This window comes from Agelaius tricolor, unplaced genomic scaffold, assembly GCF_023055355.1.
Source record: "Agelaius tricolor isolate 1412-34295 unplaced genomic scaffold, bAgeTri1.0.p SCAF_10, whole genome shotgun sequence".
Taxonomy (NCBI): Eukaryota; Metazoa; Chordata; class Aves; order Passeriformes; family Icteridae; genus Agelaius; species Agelaius tricolor.
Window position 1 is genome coordinate 1,794,198 of NW_027269270.1, and position 16,016 is coordinate 1,810,213.

The window sequence follows — 16,016 nt, forward strand, 5'->3', positions numbered from 1 at the left end:
TGTCAGGAGCTCTGTGGAGTGGCAGGAGCTGCCACTGGGGAACGCGCCACCACCGCAGCACCAGGGCAGTGCTCTGGGCTAGCTGGGCACCCCTGGAGACCCCTGCCAGGGGGAGAGAGCCCTTTGTGTCCCAGCAAAGCAGCCTCCTCTGGGAGCTGGGCAATGATTTTGGTCCAGCCTCACAGCAGATCTTACTTACTTGGCAGCCTTTGCCAAATTGATTTCTGTTGAAGGCGCAAAGACCAGACCAAGTGCCCAGTTCTCCTGTGCTCCCCCTGCTTCCACCTGTGGATGTGCCCCCCTGGTGCTTGTGGGTGCATTCCCTCCCCTGCTTCCCTTGGCATTGAAAAAACAATGCAATTCCTTCTCACTGCTGGGAGCTGTAGAGATTTCCACCACTTTGCCCTGGTAGGGAGCCAGGACACACCGTGACACAGGGATAGAGGGACACAGGCTGCCCCTGCTGCTGCACTGGAGCAGGACTTGGGAAGAGTGAGGGCTGGAAAGCCGGGAGAGCAATATTTGGGCACTCTTGGACCTTTAGCTTGGCACTTGGAAGAACACATGGCCTTGCATTATGGTCATTTATCTGCAGGCTTATTAGTCTTAGAAGGTATTGGTGATGGTGTGTGCTTTGGTGCTGTAGGTGGAATTTTGGTTTGTGGCATTAAGAGTTAATCAAACACTTAATTTTGGGTGCTGCACTCAAGTGCCTGACTAGTGCAGGAATTGTCAGTCTGTAATGTTCTTCTGCAGCAACAGGGAGGATGATTCCACTGTGTGATGGTTTAGAGCAGCAATGTTTGCATGGACTAACTCTCACTCTGGAGTTGATTTCCTTGGGGAGGAAACATAGGTCAGCTGGAAAAGGGATGCTGGTGGTATTTCTTTTGTACTGGCAGGCCCAGTAAGGAGCCCAAAATGGGAGCCTGGTAAAAGGAGAAGAAGCTGGAGAGCAGAGGAGACCAGTGTTGTATTTCAGAGCTACCTGAAAATGATTTTCTTGTCTCAAAATGCAGCTTTACCTGAGCTAAGGCAGGTGCTGGGAGCAGAGACCACTCAAATCTTCCTTAGCTAATGTATGCTAATTGCTTGTTTGGATTATGTACTTCATTGGGAAGAAGCTCCCAAATGCTGAAGATATTTTGATAAACTAAGTTATTTTTTGCATCTGCTATGAAAATCCCACAGTCTTCCTAAGCTACCCCGCTGCATAAGTGGCTGTAAAAAAAATATTTTCATTTAAAATGTTTTCCTATCACAACATGAGTGCTGGTAGCTTGCCAGTTTGACCACTGGAGCCACAAGCAGCTCCTCAAAGCCATCCTGATGGGGTGGTGGGTCAGCAGCGCGCTGCCACGTGTCACCCCCGTGTCACCTCCATCCCTCAGCTTCCCCACCAGCTTGGAGGCTTATCTGCTGCCTCCTTGTCAGAGTGAGTGCTTCCAGATTCACAGCAAGACCTCAAGGAGAGACAGATGACAGAGCAGATGGTAGATGACTAATTTGGCAAAGTTAGATGAGTGGAAATGGTTTGCTTTAATTGCTTGTCAAGTCCAGTACCTACATTATAGTTAAGAAGTGACTATTTACCCTCAAACAGAACAAAATGTGGAAAGGAGGTGTGTATGTGTGTGTGTGTTTGTTTGTGAAGAGTAGGGAGAAAAAGTGCAGAAGTACACAGAGAAAAAAATTTGGTACCAAGGATTGAGGCAGAAGAACCATTGTTAAAACTTCTTGTTTTCATTTCTGCCTTTTCTCAGTGGTAGCTGTGGGATACAGGTCCTGCTTAACATTATTCCTATTTATTCCTTTCCAGTTGCTGTGCCATTATAGAGATGTGACATAACTAAAAGAGAAACAATGCTGGAAATAGTGGCATAAAACAAGCTGGTGATGATGGCTTGATATGGTCATACAAGTGAATATCCATGAAATGTTGCTGTATCAATCTGGTCAACATTTTGATGGTATTTTTTGGTCGGTATGAACAGGAAGGCACATCAGTAAAATATGCTGTGTACCATCCACCGAAGGGATTTGGAGAGTTTGGCACAAGGAGGAGGTTCCATCAGCTCAGAAAAGCATTATCACACATAGCTAATCCTTCTTGATTGAGCCACAATCTCTGTCAGCCTCTACTGTGCCCAGCTGTTTCTGTTCATAAAATTGGGAATGAGCTTCCATTTGTCGGTGGCGCATGATCAGCTTCTCTTGGAGGTGGGACCAGCCTGGTAACGCACATTCTTGCAACTTTTCTGGATGTGCTGGAAGGCTTTCACAAAGCTGTATAAAATGATATTTGGGATTTTAGTGACCAAATTTTGGGAAATGTATTATTTTGGTCCCTGGTACTATCCAACACAGGGCCCGCTGTGCGGAAGAAATGCTTTGGAGGACGTGTTGGTGCTGCCTGTCCTGTGTCACCTCATCCCAGTGACACCCTGACAGCTGGGCAGCAGCTGGGTGGCCATGCTGAGCTCCTCCTGTGGCCATGTGGCTGCCCAGGGCTTGGTGGCACTCTCAGGGGTTGATTGCATGCAACTGGATTCAAATGGGATGATGATTTTCTAGTGTAGAGCAGACCTTGCGGAAGGAAAACACTTGTGCCAGCTGAGCTTTTAATTAGGAGTACAGGGAAAATTATGCTCTCCTTCATTACAGTCTCCCACCTAGGGAAAGAAAGCCTTCAATTCTAAAGCACTCTCCCAAACCACTGGGAAAATGGCTTGTGACCTCCAGGAGTGTTTTGCCTTCTCAGGGGAAACATCTGCAAGACTCTAAGTGCAGGCAGCCCTGGCTTCATTAGGACGTGCCTAATTGCAAGAAAATGCAGGGCTTTTGCAGCTCATTCAAGGAGAACTGTAAAATAATAATGAAGGGATTAAAAGTGTGTTTCCCCTTCCTGTGTGCCTACGTGCCAGGGTGCCCAGGCTGTTGCTGAGAGCGTGGAGCAGAAAGAAGTGAATGGGGATTGCTGGTAATTAGCTGTTCCTTAAGGGGCTGGAGTATTCCCCCCCATCTGGGGGGTCTTAACAAATTGCCACGAGTGTTTGCAATTATTAATAAACAGTTCTGTTAGCTGCCTTTCAAGAAAGCCTGATAATGGTGCTGTCTGTAAAAACACAGCTAATTAAGTAAATAAGTGGGAAGTACAGGGGAAGAATGTGTTAGAAAGAGATGATGACTGTTGTTGGGCTCATCTTTTATGGGGTGAAGGAACCTGTGATTATCCTTTTTATAAAGACATCCCTCAAAGCAGTTAGTCCAAGAATTTAAGGCTCCCTTTGTGGTTTTGGCCCGCTTGACAAACTGATTGACAAAGGGAGGTTGTGCTGCCTCCAGGCAGAGGCTGGTGCAGGGCAAAGGCACTGCTCTCTTGCATCCTTGCCAAAGAGATAATAATAAATGTTTTATGATTCAGAGGAAAATATATTCAGATGCTTGAGATAACTCCCTTGGAGTTAGAGAGGAGGATGCCTCATCACTGCTTCTTTGAGTGTGCTTTGGGAGAGCAGCGAGACACCAGGATTTCAGGTGGGGGTGACTGTGGTGGAGATAATGGATTCCACTCTTCTTTAGTACTCCAGGTGTGGGCTGATCTGGAAGGGGGTTGAATAAGAAATGATCTCCTTCCAAAAGTTAATCTGGGAGGATTATAAAATCCATTAGTATTAGAAGGAGCAGGACGAGATGGAGGCAAGTGTGATTTCTTAATTTAACGTATAGATTTATCATCAACAGAGCAGAGCAAAATAATGGGCTAAAAAGCAGAATCTAATGGGCATTTTTAAATGTCTCCATTATTTGCCACCCTTAAGTGAGCATTTGAATGATTTGGCTATTTTATGAAAAAATGTCAATGGAAAATTAATTTCCGAGTCATGTGCATGAATATTGATGGAAAGCATCATTTCAATACAGACGATTATTACTGTTGTAATTGGGGCCGTTAGGAGCTGCAACCCTGTCACTTTAGGTAGCTGGTGATGAGTAAACAACTGACTGTGAAGTGTGAATGTGTGAGCAATGCCTGAAATCCACTTTTGTGATGACCAAGCAGTGCTCTGCTCCAGCACCCACCCAAAATCCCCCATGGCTGGGGTGCAGGTGAGAAGTGGCCGCTGGCTTGGTGCTATCACTTCTGGTTTGGGATTTCCCAGATGGAAGAAGCGTGTCCTGGAGCTTTGGGATAACCTTAGTGGGTGACTCTGCACATGAGCACTCTGTGAGGTTTGTTGTCAGAGTGTGGAAAGAGCAGGAATGGCTGAGCACCTTTAGGTGGAGAGATGGGTTTGAGGTGTGTCAGGAAATCAGGTCAGACTTGGGCAAAATGTAGGGGAAATGTGATTTTCCTGGCTGTGCACTGGAGGGTTTCCCTCATGGAGATGCCTCCCCTGAGCAAGGCAGAGAGTACATGACCAGAGATGCTCAATAAGAAGAGCAGCTTCACACTGGAGGCACATCTAAAGCTGCTCCTCTTTGCCCTTAGACACAGAGGATGAATATTTTTTATTAACCAGCACAGGTTCTGCTGCAGGAACAGTTTAAACACACAATCTTGAGGGTTTTTTTTTTTTTTTTTTGCTGCTCATCCATTTCTGGGGCTCTGTAAGACTTCACATCTAACAATACACACCAAAGTGCTTCAAAGAGGGTTCATGAAATACAGATTATGGTGGTTTTGCATGGTGTGACAAGGAAATTTTGTTGTAGTTGTGTTTATGCCTGTACACAGCTGGAACATGCCTGCAAATACATATTATTTTAGCACTTAATTTTAAAGAGCTGCTACAACACATAGATGCCTGTTGCTGTTCCAGGAGAGGAGCAGGAGGTGAGTGGGATATGTTCCTGCTCTGTGTTGAGCTCAGGGACACAGGGATTGGGAATCTTGTGTGACTCCTGCTCAGCTCCCACTTCACACACAGTTACTTCAGTGCTTTTAACCTTGGCAAATCACACCCAGAGCAATCATTTCTGCCCTGGAGAGGCTGGGAATTGCCTCACATGGCTCAAAATGGGGCATAAAACTTTCAAAGCAGGAGTTCACAGCCTGCTTTCTGGCTGGTGTCCCTCCCAGGTTTGGCTCCCTGGCATCAGTGGGCCAACAGGAGCACCTGTGTCATTGTCCCTGGCAGCAGCATCTCTCTCATGACAAGAATGCCTCTTTTTACCCCTTTGGTGGTGATTTGCCTTGAAAACCCTGCTGAGAGCATCTCTTATCTCTCTGTTTTAAAGGATTCTCTGCAGAGGATGGGAGGTGCTGGCCCAGCCCTTCCTCCTGCAAGTGAAGGACCTAACCTGCTTTTCTTAAATGCCGGCAGAGTTTCCTCTTTTGTGTTTTGAATGTGATATAATTATTAGGTGCATCAAAAGCATGCATTGCAAAGCTGAGACAGAGAGATTAATGACTTGCTGTAATAATGGATTATTAATGACCATGATTATACCCACATTTGCTTTGTGACTTCAGCTTGTTCAGGTCAGAGCTCTCTCCTGCTCTGAGTTCTGTTTCTGCATCAGCTTCCACTGCTGGTTGGGTACCAAAGGAAAAAAAAAAAGTGAATTCTGCTCCCCTCAATTGATGTAGGATAATCACTTTTGGTGTGTGACTTGATTTGAGGCCATCTGTGACAATTTTTTTGTGGAAGGAAACTTCTCTTTTTAAGATAGACATTAAGTGCTTAGAATTGCTATGAGATAAATTTAAAGCATGATTTATTCTAAATTAGCTTTAAAGGGTTTTTGTATTTTTTTTTAAATCCAAAAGAATTGATTACTAGCCATACCAAAAACTGGGAGAAGTTACTGCAGTGGTTTGGCTGTACAAAATTAATCTCAGATATAACTCCTAGCCCTGCTTCACATCTGGGCTGGCTTCAGCCCTGCTGAATCCTCTTGCAAGAACAGGCTCCAGGTGTTCCTGCCTCCTCACAGCAAACAAATGGCTGCATTAGCTTTCAGGAAACGTTTAATGGGTGTGCAACATGGAATATCAGTGTTGCAGTGTATGGCTTTATTAGCTGAGCTGCAGGAATTGTTGTCTGAGCTGTGTTGGTCCTTAGCACGGATTGCAGAATGGAAGGGAAGGTATTTATTAGTCCTTGGGAGCCTTGAGACAGAATAATACTTACCTGGCTGGAAATATGATCAGTCCTGTAATGGATACTGCTGTATTTAAGGAAGGAACACACAAACCCATTTTGGAACTGCTAAGCAAGAATTTTTAGGTGCCCTGGCAGGCACAGGGATGTGTCTCCCTGAAGACTTGGCACACAAGGGCAAGTCATGAGGGTTTTCTGAATAAAACTGTAGGACAGGGCTTTCTATTTCAAAAATAAAGATATGCCATCTCCCAGTTGCAGTGCTTAATCCTTCCAGTGTTCCCAGTCCACCACAGCTAAGTGAGGTCCCAGTATGACCATGTCTTTCCATCTCCCAAAATAGCTGTTAAAATGTTATGAATGAAATTGTGTTTTGGTATGATTTACTCTAAGTGATAAGGTTTTACAGAAAATCTAAAAATTGGAATGTTCATGCTTTTAAGTTAAGCCTCAAAATGAGGTGGTAACTTCTGTTTGAAAACCTGAGCAAATCAAGCAGTTCTGTTTTTCTTCAACACAGTATAATGAACATAGGTCAAATATTTCAAAATTTTAACTGTAGCAAGAACTTTGAAATTTTACTTTTACCAGCTCATAGAAAGAAATAATATTCCAGCATTTCCTGTGGTGGGTGTGCCTGTTTAGAGAAGCAGCCCTTGCAGTGCTTGTTCAGCTTTGCTCTGTGCTCTTTAGCCCCTGGAAACACAACCCACAAATGGTCTGATCAACCCTTCACCCTGTGAAGGGTTTGTAATGAAACCAGCCCAGCTGGTCACAGGAACAGGCTTCTGCTGCCATTTTTGGGGCAGAGGGAGATTCCTTGGGAGAAAACCTTGAGCAGGTCATGGGCTTCTGGCTGCCTCCTGAAGCCCTTTGCCAAGAGGCTGCTGGAAGTTTAAATTGACCCAGAACAAGAGCAAGTAATTCTGCAGCAGAGAGAGCACAGATTAGAATTGTTCCCACTTCTAGTGAGAAAAAAAAAAAGGGGAAGGGGGTGTAGTAAATAAACAGTCAATAATTGTAGTACTCTGAAACCTAATTACTTTTGGTATTTATAAAAAGGACCTGCATCATTCAAAATAGTGTGTATTAGCCAATTTTACTGATTATGCCTGCAGTCATGGAGAGTTTTGTTTGTATTGATCTGATCCAGAAGTGGGATTGGCTCCAGAAATGCCATTCTTGTCAGGCTCCTGTTTTGCATAATATAATGGCCATTTCAAAAGTTTAGATATACCCAGATTAATTTGCTCACAGATAAGAGCAACCCACAAGCTGCTGATTAAGAGGAAAAGAAAGTTCTTTGAAACACACAAACCAAAACCAGCCCAGCCCCACACTTGACCATTTAAGCAGCATCCCTGTCCAAGCAGGCTGAGCAGTGTGTGAAAAGGTGATCATGTAAAATGCTGCTTCTGGATTTATTTCTCTCTCTTTTTTTTTTTTTTTTTGGTCATTGCATGATGGCAGCAGGCTGATATCCTGAGCTGAGCTGGGATTCTGTGCTGGATTTTAACTGGGCTTCAAAATGTAGAACAGAGCAGTGTAATATTAAAGAGTGTCCTTTGGAAACTGTACTAAGATGGTGTTTCCTGACATTTCTTTGCTGTGCATTCAGCCTGGGGACTTGTGGAGAGACAATGTGTTTTTTTACTGTTGTTTTTCTTCTATTTGATTGCTTAAAGCTGGGAAGAGGTGGGGTCTTAAGGACAGTGATAGGGCAAACAATGTTGGGTGTAGTCTTCTGCCCAGGTTGGTCTTGGCTTGTCCAAAATTCTAATCAGAATAGTGAAAATGCTGAATTATCCAGGTCAGCTTGGATACCCAAGTCTCTCCAGCCTTGTGTCCTTCAGCCTATGATGGGACTGGCTCTGCCCAGTGTCTGATTCTGTCACTGGTGGAACTCGTGAGGCTTTGCTGAGACCTGAGTTTGGCCCTTTGGCTGCTGGAGTCAACCTGCTTGGCCTTTTTCCTGCATTTCTGCCTTTTTTCAGCCTTTCTGCATTTGGTGGTAAACACCAGCACTTGAGCCCATTTGGTGAGAGGTGTTTAAATTGCAGAGATGATCACAGGCTGTATTTCCACGTTCCTCTCTCCACTGCTGATATTCAAGTGAATCATTACAGATTTTTGTTGCAACTCCCCGTATCAGTTTATCCAGACTTTATTGTGCTCCAGTGCCCCTGTTCCATAGTCCTGATGGATTGTGCTGTGTTTCTTTGCAGTGTGTGCTGGCACTGAGAACAAGCTGAGCTCCCTGTCTGACCTGGAGCAGCAGTACCGGGCCCTGCGCAAGTACTATGAGAACTGTGAGGTGGTGATGGGCAACCTGGAGATCACCAGCATCGAGCACAACAGGGACCTCTCCTTCCTGAGGGTAAGCAGCCTGCTCTTCTCCTCCCCTCCTTCTTCCTCCCTCCTTCCCTCTGCTCCTTTTTTGGGGGAGCAGCCATAGGTGCTGGGCTGGAAAAGACCAGCCAGCTCCTGTGCTGTGATGGAAGAGGATGATAAAATGCCAGGGATGTGCAGAGAACAAGAGCAATGTCATTGCTGTGACAGGTGCTCTGAGTGTGAGTCATTTAGATTTATCCAGGATGTGGGGGAGAAAGCTGTGCCACTGGAAGGTGACACCTCGCAGGTCTCTCACTCTGTGTTGCCCCAGGGCGGGTTAGGTGGGGTTTGGGAAGGTCAGAGAATCATGCAGATAAGCACTGGAGGACTGGGGAAGCTAATCCTAATAAAATGCTAGATATGGACTGATTTATAGATTAAGCAAGGGAAGAAGTCTGGGAAATGTTTGTGGAGCATTTAAGGGAAGGAAAAAAGTGATTGCTGAATGAACATGAAGACTGGAGCTATGAGCCTAAAATCTCCAGCATCCAGGGGAAGTCTGTGATAGATGAAGGCTGTAGTGCTTTTGGGGAACCTTGGTTGTGCAGTCCCTCAGTCCTCTTTGCATCAAATTTTGGAATTTTGAAAGAACATTTCAGTATGGTTTGCAGATACCCTGTTGCCCAGCTGACAACCACAAGAGGGAAAGGTGAATATTGAGTTAAAAAAACTTAAGCCCATCGTTATTTGGCATTTCACATTCTTTGTGTTTAAAGAAATATCCCACTAAAGGAGTGATCCAGGTGGGCATCTGAGGATGCTGCAGGTGATGTGGCTGTAATATGGAAGGTAGGTCTGAGGGCCAGGGTAGAAAAAGCAGCCTGTGCCAGTGTGGTTGCAGTCTGTGCTGTGATTGTACTCCCCATGACACAGATAAGAGTTTACACTGCTCATATTGCTCTCCTGTACCTCTTAAAAACGCTGCTGTCATGCTGCAGGATGTGTGTCTGTGTGTCAGTGGCACATTCACGTGGCAGGAGTGCTGGAGTTTAAATCTGGCAGCAGGAAGAGGCAGTGGGAGGCAGCCCCAGCTGGTTGGGTTACACTCACTCATTCCCTGTGCTGGGTCCTGGGTGAGCTGAGTGCTCAATTCCAGTCTGTGAAACTGTGAAACTGAAAACTTTGCAGCACGGTTCCTAGCAAAGGCACAGCCAGGCAGTGTGTTTAGCTCTGCTTCACGTTGAATTTTTTTGGGGTTTCACAGCCTTGCCACTCCATCCATGGGTGTATATTTACTCAGCTGCTGAAAGATCTGTGAGCAAAACTCAGCTACCAGACACGTCTGGAGTAGAGTTTGGGGTGCTAATTGCACCCAGACTAACAGGTTGCCTGTTAATTTGAGTGCCAAATGCCTCGGAAGTGGATGCTGTCCGTACATTTCACAGTTGTGACAGGTGGGGAAAGCACATATGCCTTTGAATAGAAATAGATACAGCCTTGGTGCAGCTGGAGCAGCGTTGGACAGGTGGCAGATCCTCCTCTGTGAGGGCAGGATCCTTGCTCTGACTGGGGCATCTCTGCAGTGTCAGATGCCTGCTGGTTCAAATTCATGGCAGGCAGTCCTTCCGCTTCAGCTTTCCTTCCTCCTGCTGGGAGGTGGGGAAAGCCAATTACTTGGAAATTAGGAATTAGTGTTCCTCACAGAGGGCTGCCATAAGCAGTGTGAAACATTGGTGGAAAGAAGGCAGTCAAATCATCAAATGAGATCAAGAAGGAAAGGCCCTGTTCAGTAAATGAAGGTGGTTTGGTCACCTGTGCTTTTTTGGGTGACAGCTACTATTGCTTTTTTATTAGTTTTATTACTTCTTTTACCTGCATCTGCTCCCTCACAGATGTCTCAGCAAAAAAGCAGAACTTGAAGCAAAACTCAGCAAAGTGGAAGGCCTAGTTAGTATGATAAATTGTAGTCATTAAAGAAGAAAACCAAACAGAAGAGAACATGTTCTCGGCGAGGCAAATAAATAAATAAATGTTGGCACATTTACGCCGATAATTCGACATTCATTAGTCAGGCAGTATTACTCCTTTTATCATATTAAAAATGGTTTTAATGGCCAAATGAAGGTGGCAGATGGGACATAACTAAGAGAAAGGCTGTTTGTCTCTCTCAGACTTAAATGCAGTGAACTCTCCGTGCAACATCACGCTCCTTCAGCCTTCTCCAGTGTTTTAGTCTCTGTTGCAGGAATTGCCCTCTTCCTCCACCAAAAACACTTCAGGTAGATGCTGGGTTATCTGTGTCCCCAGCTGATGACAGCCATGGCTCTGTGTGCCCACCTGCCCTCTCTGCAGTGCTCAGCTTAGCTGGGCAACTTCTTGCTCCAGGGCAGAGGGAAGGCGTGGTAAGCTGTAGGCTTCATTGCTGCTTCATTTTTTCTTCATTTCCTCATTGACTTCACTGCCTAGCTCTGAAGAGAGTGGTTAGGGATGTAGGTGTAAAGTGAGTTTGATGCTTGGTGGACCTTTCTTCTTTCTCTTTAAGCGACTACTCCCTTGTAATTTTGAAAAGATTGCAGCTTATCTGGCTGATGAATGTGTGAAGCTGAGCTGGGAGCACAGCACCAAAATTCAGCAGTGATGTGGTCACCTGTGTGGGTCAGTAAATGTGACAGGAAACAGAACATTGTGTGTCACCTGCAAAGCACTTGGTACCTCAGGTGGCTTTTAGACAGCTCTAGGAAAAATGTGTAAAGTTTGCACTGGCACATGCATGTGACTCTAAATAATTACCCAGATCTAAACTAGGTAGAAGAACTTGAGCTGTTCTGATAGTGGCATGGAGCAGAGAAATCCTGGAAGTCCCACCACTTTGGACCTGCCCAAGGCATGTTGATGTTCACAGAGGAAAAGACATGCTGAGCCTTTTCATCATGCAGTAATAAACAAATAGCATAAATGAATTGAAGTGAAAAAACCCCATAATTTTATTTACCCGGCAGAGGAACATTAACAGATCAGCTTCCCATCTCTCATATTTATTTAGACATTTATTCCCTAAGTAGATTTGCTTTATGTCTGTGAGTTAGCTCTCTGGATATCTGCTGATGAAGACTAAGAGGGGCTGTCTGTCACCTGAATGAAGTGCTCAGCCACTTCAGCTTCCAGCCCTGCACTTCACGAGGAGCTGGATTTCTGATTGCATGTGCCAGTTTTTCCTTTTCCTGCTGTTCTTATATGTGAGCAGGGCAGGAGGACATGTCATCTGTGTTACTTTAATATCTATTTTATTTTGGTTCCTGGTTGTGTTATAGTCTGGGTATTGCTTTCCTGTGAGAGCTGCAATATGAACTCGTGTTCTGCATGTGCTGCCTCCAGCTCTGTTCCTGCTGCTTGGTGCTTCCCTGTGTGTGACCACAATGGAGTCATGGCAGAGGAAAGGAGAACTCAGTAGCAGGAAAAATTGTGTCTATGCCTGAGTGCTGGGTAAGGACAGCTATTCCTGACATCTGTCTGACAGCTGGCTTGCTTTGTCCTTCTTCTTAAGCTCATCCTACTCACAGAAAATGTTCAAGGGCTCATTCAGTTTTTGCAGTCTTAGCTGTGGCATGAAATGAGGCTGAAGTTAATCAGCCCATGGCTGCTGCAGTGCCACCTCCCTGTGGCAGCCAAGGCAGGCTCTCCACTGGCACAGAGTGTGATTGAACTGGGCAGGACAAATACTGGGGTGGGAAGCAGTCCCTGGGAGCTGCCTTGTCCCTGTGGCATGTCCAGGCTGCCCAGGGAGTCAGGAATAACAGTGGGAAGGGTCAGGCTCCATCTCCCCCTGCTTCCCAAGCCACCAGCATGCTTCACCTCACTGCACAGCCAGGCTCTTGCACTGGGATCTGCTCCATGAAACCAGATAAGCTGCTGGAGCTGCTGCCTGTCTTGACTCTGGTCTAGGAGAAAACTGAGATTTACTTCCCTGCCTTGGACTTGAGGAAAAAAAGCCTTGAGAAAAGCTCAGGTTGTTCACTGGTTCATGTTGCAAACAACTGTTTGAAGAACAGAAGGGGGAACCTATTTTAGTTTTGCTTGGCAGAGCTGGCAGTTCCTATTGTGGGCTGTACTTATTTCTTAATAACATCTCCATATTCAATTTTCAAAATAAAATACACAATTAGTGTATCACATACCAATCTTCTGCAAGTGCTTCTGTTAAACACATTTGGTAAATGAGAGTTATCTTTGACTAATCCCCTGGCTTTTAGCAATTCACAATCAGTAAATTGTCTTCTCAAGCCCAGATTTTATTTAACCAATTCAGATTATTTATTTTTAAAGACATGATCAAAGTTCTGTGCTGTTCCCTGCCATAACTCCCCCAAGTGATTATGAAACTCATTTTTAACCACCATCAGCAGTCTTCAAAAATTATCTACCACTGCTTTATGGCTTCTTTTTTTCATTCACCTCAGCAGTGCTTGTGTAGCACCTCCAGCCACACTTGCAGGGCAGCTGTCTGGGTGGCTGTTTGATGGTGAATATTACATTTATTGCAGAGATGCAGGGCCCATCTCCTCTCTGTCAGCACTCATGGCCCCATGCTTGGTGAGAAGCCCTGCCAGCCCCACCTTAGCCCGTTCCTTACATCATATTTAGGCTCTGTGGCAGGTGGGATTTGGCCATTTGGAATTTATGTCCTTTGCTATTGGTTGTGTTTCATGTTTGGAGGAAGTTTTGGTGGAACAGACCCCTCTGCAGGGTGAGGACTGCCAGAGAGCCAGGGGAAGAGTTGGGTTACCAATGCTGCCTGGCCCCATGGCATTAAACAGAACTGGAGGGGTTTATAAACCCTTTTTGGTCTTTTGCAGCAAATCAGGGCTAAGCAGAGCCTTTTGCAAGCTCTGGTGGCAGAGCTGAGAGGAGATGTTGGCACAGAGAGAGGCTGCATCAGAACAGGCATGTCGGGGAGGTGTATGGGGATAGAATATAAGAAAATAAAGATAGTGTAGAAAGTAATCTTACCCCTAAGGGGTTGCAGCTGGGTTAATTATCAGAAATTAGGAGCAGGCCTGACTTTCCCAGGCCACAGCTGTAAGCAATGAGCAGAAGAGGGCTGTAAAAGAGTGGGGTGGCTGGGTGAGAGGGGAACTGGAGTCAGTGGCTGCTTGGTGAAGAAGAAAGAGTCAGTGCTCTGAGGAGCAGCTCAGGAGAAACACCAAGAAGGGGTGAAACTTTAGTGATAAGGAGACAGCAGCATGGAACCCCTGTGATAAGATGACAACAGGGAGGGGTGTGCAGGGATGGAGGGCATTGCTGAGCAGAGCAGTGTGATGCTGTGGGGGGTTCCTGCACAGCCCTGCATCCCTGCTGCAGCAAAATGGTGTCTGACTGCCCAGCTGCCAGGCTTCAGTCATTCCCTGCTCAGCAGAAGGGGCTGTGCAGTTCTGTGCCTGTCAGGAGCTCCCACAAGGGCTGTGTGGGGTGGCTGTGGCTCTGTGCAGGGGGATTTTCCCCACAAGTGCCAGGAGAGCACTGCAGTGTGGCCCTACCCCAGAATGGGGATTTCCAGGAGGGGTTTGCTGTGGCATTTGTCGTGCAGTGAGTTGCATCACTTGCCAGGGTGTGTTTTGTCCTTGGCTGGCAAGAGGCAAAGTGGCCTCCAGGTCATTGCAGACATGGACATTGAGCACATTTATTTATGTGTTCCTGATTGCCCTCCCAGGACCTTACCTGTTAGAAAACCAAACATGGACAACAGAGGTGTGATGGTCAGAGCTGTGCATGCCACACTGGTGACTTGAGAAAGCTGAGCTGGAGCAGAGGCCGGACAGAGTTAAAGAATAAAGCAGGGATTTATTAAAAGGCCTCAATGGATCCACCTTGGGCAGCACAAGAGCCCAGTCAGGGCTACAGCCAAGGTGAACCCAAAATGGTCACAAAATGGACAACTGGTCACAGGGTCTGTCACTTTTAGAAGTTTTGACTCATTTGCTTATTGGAGTTAATTGTCCAATTCCAGCTTCAGGTGATGAAGTCCCATCCTCCTCGTTTTTCTCTCTTCATTCCACCATTGTTTGTGCTCTTGGGCCTGAGATTTGGATCATTTGTCCTTGGTTCCCAGCTAGAGAAGGAATTGTTTTGTCTCCCTGCTCTGTGCACAGAGCTCACCATCCCCTAACATAAAGCCCAGACCCACACACTAAAGCAGCACAGGATCTGAAAAATATAAAAGCTGAAACCTGAGGCATCAACACAAATCTGGGTGGAAAGGGGACACCTCCAGCTTGCTGTTGAGCACAACTGCTGTGCTGGGTGGGTTACAGGGGAGCACTTGCATGCCAGACCATGCTTCTGGTGTGGACAGAATGTTTCTCAGGGGCTGTGATCAGCTGCCAGCTGTGCTGGCTGAACCTGAGCTGAGTTTCAAGTGAGCTGCATCCCAGACTCAGAGGGTGGAGTGGGAGCAAAGGCTAATTGCAGAAGGCATGTGTGATACAGCTCTGCTGCTCAGGAATTAGGCTGCTTCTGCCATTTCCCATTACTTGTGTAGAAATAGCAGCTTAAAATGATCACAGCAGTTTAAACTCTTCTCAAAATGCCTAGGAAGCAAGGAAGGGAATGCCACAGATTTGTCATCAGGCCTGTCCTGTGCAAATGGGTTCTGAAATGCTGCAGGCACAGTGAGTAGCTGAATCCAGGCACTGCTGTGTTAACTGGTGTTCACATGGCCCCCATCCCTTTGTATTGACAGATGTCACACTCCTCCTAGTCCCTAACAGAGAGTCAGCCAGCTCCATCCTGACCCCACCACTCCCAGAGCCCCCAAGCTGGTAGGGAAAAGGCATCCAGCACTTCCTGACCTAAATGTCTTCAGAGGTGTTAGATTATTTTTGTGCTGCTGTTGCTTATCCCCCTTGTGTTGTCCTGACTTTGCTGTGCTGTCCCAGGTGTGTGTAATTGAGGTATGTCTCTGTAGCTCTGCAGGCTGGCCTTAGCAGCCCCTGTGCCTCCCTTGGATACTCAAAATCCCCTTTTTAGCATTGCCTGTCATGGTTTCAACCAAATTTGTAGGCACAGGACGTGGTGCTGATCATTTTGTGTCAAAGCCTCTGGTCTAAGCCTCAGGATGCTGCTGCTGGATGCAGCTTTGTAGCCCACACCTCCCCTTCCTTCTCCCTGAAAAGCTGGGTCAATATACAATTAATCCTCAAACTGAGTTTGCCAAGCTGTAGCCAAATTTGTTAGCAAATGTTATACCAAATTTGTAGCGTATCCTATTTAGCAATTATTTTTGGTGGCTTGGCATGAAAGGTACATTTGAAATTACCAGTGGTGTTTAGGAGGAGAGTGGGTGCTGTGGGGATGCAGGGCTGGAATCTCTGGGAGTGCAGGGCTGGAATCTCTGGGAGTGCAGGGCTGGAATCTCTGGGAATGCAGGGCTGGAATCTCTGGGAATGCAGGCTCCTGTTTTGGTGCAGCCATGAACTGTGGAGTGAAGATGTGTGTCTGTGCCTGCTGAGTGCTCTGAGGCTCCCCAGGAATCATTTTTTTGGGGTGGGGAGGTTGTTATGGAGGCTGGCTGCAGATTTCCAG

The 16,016-nt window shown here is 46.2% G+C and overlaps 1 protein-coding gene across 2 annotated transcripts in view; it reads left to right on the forward strand.

Annotated features, from left to right (window-relative positions):
- ERBB4 (erb-b2 receptor tyrosine kinase 4) overlaps positions 1 to 16,016 on the forward strand; it is a 592,065-nt gene that overhangs the window by 220,611 nt on the left and 355,438 nt on the right. For both annotated transcript variants that reach the window (XM_071434337.1, XM_071434338.1), the window contains exon 2: positions 8,333 to 8,484. In XM_071434337.1, the coding sequence (XP_071290438.1) occupies positions 8,333 to 8,484 (152 nt within the window). The remainder of the gene's footprint in view (positions 1 to 8,332; positions 8,485 to 16,016) is intronic.